This window comes from Melanostigma gelatinosum, assembly GCF_949748355.1.
Source record: "Melanostigma gelatinosum genome assembly, chromosome: 1".
NCBI classification, from domain to species: Eukaryota; Metazoa; Chordata; class Actinopteri; order Perciformes; family Zoarcidae; genus Melanostigma; species Melanostigma gelatinosum.
In genome coordinates this window covers 28,926,264-28,938,284 of record NC_136634.1, presented here as the reverse complement: position 1 = coordinate 28,938,284, position 12,021 = coordinate 28,926,264, and the positions used below count along the sequence as shown (strand labels likewise).

At 42.9% G+C, this 12,021-nt stretch overlaps 1 protein-coding gene across 1 annotated transcript in view; it reads left to right on the top strand.

The window, feature by feature from the left end:
• galnt18a (UDP-N-acetyl-alpha-D-galactosamine:polypeptide N-acetylgalactosaminyltransferase 18a) overlaps positions 1-12,021 on the top strand; it is a gene marked incomplete at its 3' end in the record, with an annotated part of 150,936 nt that overhangs the window by 72,414 nt on the left and 66,501 nt on the right. The window contains exons 2-4 of the mRNA XM_079278342.1: positions 8,407-8,608; positions 8,730-8,896; positions 11,380-11,566. Coding sequence (XP_079134468.1) covers positions 8,407-8,608; positions 8,730-8,896; positions 11,380-11,566 — 556 coding nt within the window. The remainder of the gene's footprint in view (positions 1-8,406; positions 8,609-8,729; positions 8,897-11,379; positions 11,567-12,021) is intronic.

Genomic DNA, 12,021 nt, shown 5'->3' with positions numbered 1-12,021 from the left:
GTGAAATATCTTAGCATTGATCATGTGGATTGGGAGAAATACATGTGTGTGTCGACATGGTTCCCAGTACCCTCCGGGTTTTGGTCATCCCTGATCTTTCTTCTTGGTCCTGCAGTCTGGGGTTGTCAGGTCGTACCGTCTTTCACCCGCTTCAACCCCGTGGCATCCTCTGCCCTCCTTGTGGTCTACGGATTACACTCCGCCGCTCTGCCCTCCTTGTGTTACACGGACTACACACGCCGTCAAGCTGCCAGCCCTCCGGTGTTGAGCCACGGGCCTCACACCGTCGATCTGCCACTCGGGTGTCGGACCACGGGCTCCACACCTTCCTGTCTTAGTCAGGCTAAATAAAACCTGTTTCCATTGACTTCTGTCTCCTGTGGTCTTGCGTTTGGGTCCTACCTGTGAACTCCTGTGACACTATGAGGTTGACATTTGTGGTCTTGAGTGAAATGTCTCAACTGCTGGATGGATTGCCATGAAATTTGAAACAGACATTCAAGTCCACGTCAGGATGGATTGGGTTTCTTGCAGCGCCATCGAAAACCAAAAATGTGTCCAGTAATGTGGTTGATGACCTATTACCTTCAAAGCTAAAGGCATTAGCCTTAGCTGGGCTTTGTCTTTAATGCTCGTTAGGAAACGTTAGCATGTAACACTTAGATGGTGAACATCACACCTGCCTAACATTAGCATGTTAGCATTGTCATTGTAAGCATGTTAGCATGCAAATGTTAGCATTTAGCTCAGGGCTGCTAGTGTGGCTGTTGAGTCTGTGGAACAAACTAAAAAGTACATTTTCAAATCCTACCAGTTTCATTTCTTGGATTCTGCTCCAAAAGGCATCCGGATAACTAATGCAATCACAGATGTCCCTCAGTCGGGAACATTGACTGCTGTAAACAAAGACATACACCTCAAGTGTGCATGTTCTGCACTCTTTCATCTCACCTGGACAGAGAACCTCATTTTGTCAGTCTGATCTCATTTTATTGTGTTTTTTCTCTCTCTCTCCAAGAAATGCCTGTTTTAGCAGTTACATTGTATGAGACAGTTACATTGTATGAGACAACAAAGCCTTACCAGTAGTGCTGTAATGTCATTGGAGAAGCAGAGAGCCATATGGATGTACAGGAAGACCCACTCACTCTCTATTGATTTCTGGAAGAGGGCCACTTGGAAAATTCAAACAGCAGCCAAACTGTGATCACGACATAGATTAGCATCCCATCATGTATGCTCCCCATGATGCCTGTGTGCTTCTTTCATGTGTCTTGTTTCTTCCTGTGTGTAAGTGAGTGTGCAGACACATGTGTGTGTATCTCCGGAGAGCCATGATGGTTAATGTTTGAGGCTAAACTGCAACACACACACATTGTGCGGAGAGAAAGAGAGGCAGGCGGGAGGAACGACAATCATTGTACAGACCATCACACTATGACAACAGCAAGATGGAGAGAAATGATGGCTGATAGTATTAAAAGCTTGTTAGTGTGGTAATGGAAATGTCTTGACGATGGAATATGCCTCTCTGGTCCTTACAGTAATCTGCAGCTTTGTGTTGGAGAGACAACAGAAAGACAAGAGCAAGTGGACAGAACACTGCGTTATTCCGCTCACTGAACAACAAGGTGAGGCTGATCAAAGCCATGAGAACAGATTTAGATAAATCAGCTTGCACAAGGAAATTGCAGATTGGAATTTTAGTGCTTCTTCTTTGGAGAACTCAGCAGCTGAATGACTGCATTCAGACATGCACTTCATAACAAGACAATGCAATTTTCCCCGTCACTCTCAGGTCTCATGCCCGCTCATCACTTTTTCTGTAAAAGTGGTTTAGACTGAGTAACAATTCTGTAACGCTTTCAAAGCGGCTCAACCTCAAAGAGGCTTCAGCAAAAGATCCCCTTAAATGTTACACACGGTTTCTTTAACGGACATGAAGCCAGCAGATTTACGACAACCCATCTTCAGCTCAACACATCTCACTTCTAGTTTCCTGTGTGTCCTGGTCCTGGTCCTGTCCAGGTGTGAGCTATTAAGCACATTATTCATACCTGAGGGGAGGGAAGAAGACAGAGATTACATCTGCGCGCTGCTTGATTCAATGACTCATGTGTGAACTTCTGCACAAGGCTGCAGGCGCCCATCTCTCACTCTCTGTCACGCACATGTCAGCAGCTTATGAGAGTCATTGTACCCGAAGAAGCAGCAGCACAAAACTTGCAAAAGCTCATTTCATTTACTGAGAGGAAGTGCAGATGGGCTCACTTTTTGCCCCAGCTGGAAGCAGCACAACATTTTGCAAACAACGTTTGTGCGAGCGTGCTCGTGGCAACGCAATCAAACAGACTGCAAACAATTGAAAAAGCACTTTTGTCATCGCTGGCTGTGATATGAAAGAAGCCGCTGTGTGATTTGAAGGGGCTGGGAGTCGCTACAAAAGGCAAATTAATTGCCTGTTTTCTCTTTTGCCTCTTTAAGTATTGGAACACAAAAAGCTTTCGGAGGAGATCATCTTGCAGGGTTTGCAGAGCAAGTGAGATTTTCTCCACGAAAACAAATTCTTTGAAATCCTCGGGTGTGAGTGGGTGTGTGTTTGTGTTACAAGTGCAAAGCCTGCTGGGATAGGTTCCTGCAAAGCAGCAGCAGCAGCAAGTTCTTTAATGTGGGGCTGATGAGCAAGGAGGTGGTCTAATTGAATGTACTTACATCCACACTGTGCTTTGCAAATCGGGCTCATGTCCCATTTGAGGTCTTGATCATTTTAAGCAGTTGATGTGCATCCTTTCATCCCACACGTACATCAATGGGGCTGCATAAACAGAAGATTCCTGAATTCCACTGTGTGAGTCAATGCAGAGGATGAAAACACACACCAGGCGGGTGATGTCAGTGAACACTCACACTTTCACTTTGTCAAAGCAAGTGCTGAATGCAAACAGGATGTGTTTTACATATTTTCTGCCACAACATTCAATTTCCTAGAATTTGATGAGCTTGAATGTGACGTACTGCATGGAGAGCGTTCTGTTGTGAGCCTTTGGGAACTAGCTGAATTTAGGTCAGCATCATTACAGAAAGGTGAAAAAAAGAATAAGAAGATGCTGGAAGCATTTGTGATATATATATATATATTTATTAATTTCCCCCACAAAGTCCAGACACTGGTGGTGGTGGTGAAGGGAGTTTGCTGAAGATCTGATGATGGGATGTGAGCAGGACTGGGCACTCGATATAATAAGGAATAGAAGTGATCGGGGTGGAGGAGGGTTGCATTGGTTCTTACTGAAATGACAAGATGGAGTAGAAGCAGAAGAGAAAGACGGGATGAATGAATGTAAAGAGAGTCTCCCTGAGCTTTAGCAAACCCTTATTTCAATCAGGAGACTTCTATCTATCTATTTGTCTGTCTATCTATCTGTCTGTCTGTCTGTCTGTCTGTCTGTCTGTCTGTCTGTCTGTCTGTCTGTCTGTCTGTCTGTCTGGTTGGAAAGAAGTGTATGTGTGTGTGTCTGTGTGTGTGCGTGTGTCTGTGTGTGTGTGTGCGTGTGTGTCTGTGTGTGTGTCTGTGCGTGTGTCTGTGTCTGTGTCTGTGTGTGTGTGTGTGTGTGTGTGTGTGTGCGTGTGTGTGTGTGTGTGTGCGTGTGTCGTTTTCACGACTTTCTATCATAGTTATGACTTTCTATCTCATAACTTCGACTTTCTATCTCATAATTTCGACTATGGGGATATTTTTATTATCAAGTCTAACTTTAAAAAAAAAAACATTTTAAACATTTTTTTTTTTTTTTGCTGGCGGATTCGCGAGCCACATAAAATGACGTAGCGGGCCGGGAGTTTGAGACCCCTGGTTTAAAGGTATTAGTGTGGATGGAGATGGTTTCAACGTATTAGTGTGGACGGAGATGGTTTCAACGTATTAGTGTGGACGGAGATGGTTTCAACGTATTAGTGTGGACGGAGATGGTTTAAACGTATTAGTGTTGACGGAGATGGTTTAAACGTATTAGTGTTGACGGAGATGGTTTAAACGTATTAGTGTTGACGGAGATGGTTTAAACGTATTAGTGTGGACGGAGATGGTTTCAACGTATTAGTGTGGACGGAGATGGTTTCAACGTATTAGTGTGGACGGAGATGGTTTAAACGTATTAGTGTTGACGGAGATGGTTTAAACGTATTAGTGTTGACGGAGATGGTTTAAACGTATTAGTGTGGACGGAGATGGTTTCAACGTATTAGTGTGGACGAAGATGGTTTAAACGTATTAGTGTTGACGGAGATGGTTTAAACGTATTAGTGTGGACGGAGATGGTTTAAACGTATTAGTGTGGACGGAGATGGTTTAAACGTATTAGTGTTGACGGAGATGGTTTCAACGTATTAGTGTGGACGGAGATGGTTTAAACGTATTAGTGTGGACGGAGATGGTTTCAACGTATTAGTGTGGACTGAGATGGTTTAAACGTATTAGTGTTGACGGAGATGGTTTAAACGTATTAGTGTGGACGAAGATGGTTTAAACGTATTAGTGTGGACGGAGATGGTTTAAACGTATTAGTGTGGACGGAGATGGTTTCAACGTATTAGTGTGGACGGAGATGGTTTAAACGTATTAGTGTGGACGGAGATGGTTTAAACGTATTAGTGTTGACGGAGATGGTTTAAACGTATTAGTGTGGACGGAGATGGTTTAAACGTATTAGTGTGGACGAAGATGGTTTAAACGTATTAGTGTGGACGAAGATGGTTTAAACGTATTAGTGTGGACGAAGATGGTTTAAACGTATTAGTGTGGACGGAGATGGTTTAAACGTATTAGTGTGGACGGAGATGGTTTAAACGTATTAGTGTGGACGAAGATGGTTTAAACGTATTAGTGTGGACGGAGATGGTTTAAACGTATTAGTGTGGACGAAGATGGTTTAAACGTATTAGTGTGGACGAAGATGGTTTAAACGTATTAGTGTGGACGGAGATGGTTTAAACGTATTAGTGTGGACGAAGATGGTTTAAACGTATTAGTGTGGACGAAGATGGTTTAAACGTATTAGTGTGGACGGAGATGGTTTAAACGTATTAGTGTGGACGAAGATGGTTTAAACGTATTAGTGTGGCCGAAGATGGTTTAAACGTATTAGTGTGGACGGAGATGGTTTAAACGTATTAGTGTGGACGGAGATGGTTTAAACGTATTAGTGTGGACGAAGATGGTTTAAACGTATTAGTGTGGACGGAGATGGTTTAAACGTATTAGTGTGGACGAAGATGGTTTAAACGTATTAGTGTGGACGAAGATGGTTTAAACGTATTAGTGTGGACGAAGATGGTTTAAACGTATTAGTGTGGACGAAGATGGTTTAAACGTATTAGTGTGGACGAAGATGGTTTAAACGTATTAGTGTGGACGGAGATGGTTTAAACGTATTAGTGTGGACGAAGATGGTTTAAACGTATTAGTGTGGCCGAAGATGGTTTAAACGTATTAGTGTGGACGAAGATGGTTTAAACGTATTAGTGTGGACGAAGATGGTTTAAACGTATTAGTGTGGACGAAGATGGTTTAAACGTATTAGTGTGGACGGAGATGGTTTAAACGTATTAGTGTGGACGAAGATGGTTTAAACGTATTAGTGTGGACGGAGATGGTTTAAACGTATTAGTGTGGACGGAGATGGTTTAAACGTATTAGTGTGGACGGAGATGGTTTAAACGTATTAGTGTGGACGGAGATGGTTTAAACGTATTAGTGTTGACGGAGATGGTTTAAACGTATTAGTGTGGACGGAGATGGTTTAAACGTATTAGTGTTGACGGAGATGGTTTAAACGTATTAGTGTGGACGGAGATGGTTTAAACGTATTAGTGTGGACGGAGATGGTTTCAACGTATTAGTGTGGACGGAGATGGTTTAAACGTATTAGTGTGGACGAAGATGGTTTAAACGTATTAGTGTGGACGGAGATGGTTTAAACGTATTAGTGTGGACGGAGATGGTTTCAACGTATTAGTGTCGACGGAGATGGTTTAAACGTATTAGTGTGGACGAAGATGGTTTAAACGTATTAGTGTGGACGGAGATGGTTTAAACGTATTAGTGTGGACGAAGATGGTTTAAACGTATTAGTGTGGACGGAGATGGTTTAAACGTATTAGTGTGGACGAAGATGGTTTAAACGTATTAGTGTGGACGAAGATGGTTTAAACGTATTAGTGTGGACGGAGATGGTTTAAACGTATTAGTGTGGACGAAGATGGTTTAAACGTATTAGTGTGGACGGAGATGGTTTAAACGTATTAGTGTGGACGAAGATGGTTTAAACGTATTAGTGTGGACGGAGATGGTTTAAACGTATTAGTGTGGACGAAGATGGTTTAAACGTATTAGTGTGGACGAAGATGGTTTAAACGTATTAGTGTGGACGGAGATGGTTTAAACGTATTAGTGTGGACTAGGCCTCAGGGCGCCGCAGCAGAGGGGCTGAAGTGACACAGCGGCCTGCCGACCCCTGGACGAGGGCAAACACAATGTTCACATGTTGAAATATGCAAATGCCTTTCAAAGATAATGTGAATGAAAGTTCACAAAGCAGTGCATTGACAAGAGTGTTCACCTGACCTTTCAATAAGGCCAACACACACACACACACACACACACACACACACACACACACACACAGTACTGTTAACATAATGTTGCAGACAGTAGTCTGCTATTGTGCCCGGTTGGTTTTTCATTGCTAAGTCTAATTAAATTGTTCCTGATAGTCCTCAGCAAAACACACTCTCATGCACTAAGCACTCTCACTGCTGCACCTACACATACACTACTGTGTTACACACACACACACACACACGGTGTAGTTGCTCTATGATGCATCTGTCCTCTCCACAATCTGGCTATGCTGAGAAACCTTTCAAAGCATGCGGTCTCATTCCTGCTGTCCTCCAGTGCTAGAAAGCTCAATGCACGAACTAAAAGCTTTAGAGAATATAAATGGCTTCTTTCAACCAACATTACTCTGATGAGGCCACTTAAATCTTAACAAAATCTTAGCTGCATTTATGGCCAAGAAAAGTGTAAAATGCTCAATTTAAGGGACTTGGAGGAAGGTGGCATTCCACCCACGAGAGCATTAATCATGTAATTGCCAAAAGGGGAAGTACTGTTCTTCAAACTGATAAAAAAAACCTATTCAGCTCAGGAGGAGGAGGCACTTCACAGTCCTTCAGCAGGCCTGTTTGAAAGGCAGGAGAAGAAAAGAAAGCAATGTGTGACGGCCGTGAGCCAGAACATTAAAGCTGAAGTAAAGGTATTTCTGCTAATAAATCTAGACATATTTCCCAGGTATTGGTTTTGACGTGTGCACTTGTTTAGTCAAAATTGTAATTCCTAAAAAGAAGATGTTGAAGATGGACTAATTTCTTTCCCGTGACAGCGCCCGCTATATTGGTTGTGTCCAGTGTCATCGATCTTTGAAGTTGAACTTTATATTCTAAATGATTTAACACAAAAAATTCCAATTTATTTTGGAAGAAAAATTCTACATTTAGAGGAGGTTGTGAAAGTTAATATAGAATTCACTATTTAATAATTTAATCTCATAGTGTAATTCCAAACTTCATGTTTTATTCATGAACACTCTTTGTTTATTGACTTTGCACCTCTTCAACACCCCACCAGGGTCGGTCATTGTTGAATGTCTCTGACTCATGAATATTTGATGCCCTCAGTTGATCTTGTCTTCCAGTGATTCGGACAAACAGCTGACCACTACTTTTAAATTCTGCAGCTTCTTTGCCACAAATCTGCCACTCGGAGAGAACATGTGACAGGGAAGCTGCAAAGCATCGTTCTACATAGTTGTTATGAATCATGACGAGCTTGAATGAGTGCAACCTCTCGGTCTATTTACATGCAATTATTCACATTACATGCAAATATTTCAAACCACCAAGTAACTTTTATGTTTTTTTCCCATCCAAACATGCCTCGAGCATATTTCCGTCTCATTGTTTGTCACAATGGCTCCTTGGTGCTCTTGTAAGCTACAGTGCTGATAAGAAAATGTTACCTTGGACATGTCAGCGGATTTGTGTCCACCTCTGCAGAAACAGATCGACGTGACTGCCAGAATGAGTTATTTGTAATAATGAAGAGCCCTGTGAAGGCGCATCACAGTTCTGTTCTATCCTCCGTGCAGCTGAAATTATTCTTTCAGCTCTCAGCAAACACATTTTCTTTAACAACCAAACAGCATACTTCGTATTTGTTTTTGCTGAGGGAAGTTCATTTGTCATTAAATTGTTCCATATCCGGTCGGTTCACAGCATGTGACAGCACAGTGGTGGTGGGTCTGTTTCTTCCAAAGTGCATCACGCCCTCTCCTTCTCTATCCACAGAGACCCCTCAGAAGGACGGTGAAGACGCTGCATCCTCGTCAGACTCGGCCTCCTCCTCCTCACTGTTTGACCACTGGGGTCACGACCTGGGCCCCGAGAGCCAAAGGGTCGCCCTCAGGAAGTTCCGTTACTATGGCTACAATGGCTACCTTAGTGACCGTATCTCCTTCACCCGGCCAATCCCGGATCTACGACCGGACGGGTCAGTCAGTCGATCGATGTGTACTCTATTGATTCATTCATCAAGATGTTTGATGGCAGTATTCCACCTAAAATGGAATAATGCTATTCAAAGAAGAACTCTGATTCTCTCCGTCCCCCAGGTGCAGAAACATGTCGTATTCCTCAGATCTTCCTCAGCTCAGTGTCATCTTCATCTTCGTTAATGAGGCCTTGTCGGTGTTGCTGCGCTCTGTCCACACAGCCATCCAGAGGACGCCGTTACACCTGCTCAAAGAGATCATACTGGTAGATGACCACAGCAGCAGCCGTAAGAATCATAACGCTTTACTTATGATATGTTCATGTGTTCCTTTTCATGCAACCCAGTTTAGAGATGTGAACAGCACGATGCACCTTCATTCAAAGCTTAGCCTCAAACACAGTTGACACTCATTCATGATAGAGGATCCTCCTCCGTTGCTCTCTCTAAGGTTTCTTCCTCTTTTCTCCCTGTTAAAGGGTTTTTGGGGAGTCTTTCCTGTTCTGATGTGAGGGTCCTGGGACAGAGGATGTGAGGGTCCTGGGACAGAAGATGTCAGGGTCCTGGGACAGAGGATGTGAGGGTCCTGGGACAGAAGATGTGAGGGTCCTGGGACAGAGGAAGTGAGGGTCCTGGGACAGAGGATGTGAGGGTCCTGGGACAGAGGATGTGAGGGTCCTGGGACAGAGGATGTGAGGGTCCTGGGACAGAGGATGTGAGGGTCCTGGGACAGAGGATGTTGTATGTGTACAGATTGTAAAACCCTCTGAGGCACATTTGTGATGTTGGGCTATACAAAATGAATTGAATTGAATCTGCATTAAAGCATTTAGATCAAGTTATTGGTGTTGCAGGTTATGACATTTTTGGTTCCACAAAAAAGAGTCTCTGGTATTCAAATACAATTAGATTTCTTAAGATAGTGAGAAGGCATTCATCTATTTCCCACTTTTGATCTTCTAACCATCCTGCTTGCTCAGACGGAGGCCAGTAGTTGTCAGATGGTGTTTTATTAAGGGATGGAAGTCATAGAAGGTCTCATTTTGTCTGACAGCTATGTTTGAGTGAAAACATATTTTACAGTGTGGACCAGACTTTTGAAGATGAACTGGGTAACCGGAGGAGCACTTGATTTAATGACTTTGTTTTTGTAAATGTTTGGAAGTATTCTCACATGTGCATGTAACAAAATAAGGTGCTCTTCAAATACTCCCAGCTCCAATTTTAAATGAGCCCATCTTTCTTCCAGGTCAGTGGCTCATTAAAGGAAAAGTAGAGTAAAAATGAATGGCGAAGGGAAGACAGCAGCAAGTACAGCAGAGAGGAATCACAAGAAGGACATGAAGATGTTGACTGTGGTTAGTCTGTGTGAGTGTGTGTCTGTCTGTCTACCCTCATGTGTGCGAGGCAATATGAAACTCACTCATGCTGAGAGACAGAAGCAACACACGGCCACGATGCTAAAACTCAATATAAGCATGTACAGTATATGTAGCGACCCACTTCTGTGGGTTGATCATCTGACAGAATATGTGATCGAATGACCGCTCACATTAACTGCTTCCATGACAGCGAATCAGTGTTCAGCTCTGTATAATCTTTTACAGATTGAGCATTCACAGTCTTTGTCTTTTGTTCCATCAGTACGTTGGTCGTTCCATGTCTTTGGTCCAGACTTAACAATATCAACAGTTGTTGGTGACTTTGGTAATTCATTAACTTGTGAGTCAAAATCAGGTCAACATTTCAAGTTGTACAAGACTTTGTTTTATAGCCAGTTAACTGAGTTATCAGCAAATATGAAAACTAAATTATTGACATCAATAGAATTTATAATGTCAGTAAGATTATTAATAATACGGGGCACTGAAATCAACAAACAAATGTGTGGTGAGAGAGAGAGAGTGTGTGTGTGTGTGTGTGGGGGGGGGGAAGAGGTGAGAAAAGAGCTCAGATGGCAGATGCAATCTAAAACACGTCATGTGGGACTACAAGTGGAAGATCGATGGAAGGATCAAATGGAGGTAGTTTTGCACGTGACCTTGTCTTGCGAGCCTACAAAATGGCGAGAGACGATAGAGATTGCGTTATCTACACACGTCTGAGGTAGTTAGCTCATTATACATGTGAGCTTGCATTTTCTTTTTGCAAGCTCTGCTGCCACACGATATCTCGACTCACCGTGTTCGTCTATTCAATCTGGGCATATTTTGTTTATTTGTTGTGTATCCTCTGCTCTGCTGAGGAGTTCATGAAATGTGTGTGTGTGTGTTATTGTTGCAACATACGGCTTATACCTTGAGTGTCCACACCAAAATGAAATGTGTTCGTAAAGTGTTATCAGCCAGTGGGCGGGACGGCGAAACACAAGTTCTAAACTTGTTGTAAAAACTGAATTATCCTTCAAAATGATTAACTTTGAACATCCTGCATGTTTTTAATAGAAATTTGGCTAAATTGTTAACACACACAACACACAAGCATGTGTTGCACACACACACACACACACACACAATTCAATTCAATCTATTTTGTGTAGCCCAAAATCATAAATCACAAATGTGCCTCAGAAGGCTTTACAATGTGTACATATGACATCCTCTGTGCCAGGACCCTCACATCAGAACAAGAAGAACTCAGATTGCTTTCCTTGGTCCTGTGGAGCTGAGGGAGTTTCTGTGGAGTTTAGTCGATGAGATCAATGCTGCAAAAGGCATCGGTGAGTTTTCTTTAACATCCAAGTGTATTTGTGTGTGTCACTCTCTCTCTAGTGGAGCTGAAAGACCACCTGCAGAGATTTGTAGAGGAGACCAACATTCAGTACGGCCCGGGATTCATCAAGCTGGTCCGCCATGACAAGCAGGAAGGACTGATCCGATCCAGAGTCAGCGGATGGAGGGCAGCCTCCGCTCCCGTCGTTGCTCTGTTCGATGCACATGTGGAGTTCAACACTGGTTGGTGAGCAGCTGGCTTTGGTTCATACGATATATTTTAACTACAGCAGTGTCTGCAATGAAACTAGTTAATGCTACATTAAGCAGTTACACCCTTCCCGATCCCAGATTGCAGCAAGTTGTGACTGGAAAATTCCGATAACCACAGATCTTGAAAGGTCAGCTCATACCAGGCCCTTGTTTAACTGGTGACAGCTGAGGAGTCTAGCTGTTGTGCTCCCTGGTGTTAATGGATAAGTCTGGTTATTTTCTATATTTTCCTTATTGTCAACAAATCTCATGAAAAGACCATAAACAGCAGTGAATGGATCCTACCAACAAGTATTGTCTGTGTATCTAAAGCCTGATATCATGTATTCCTGTGTGCCAGAGCTCGATTGTTGTCAACAAATCCTCAATGAGTCACACTGCTGATGATGATGTAAATACTGTAAATACTCACGAGCCGTTGAAAATTGT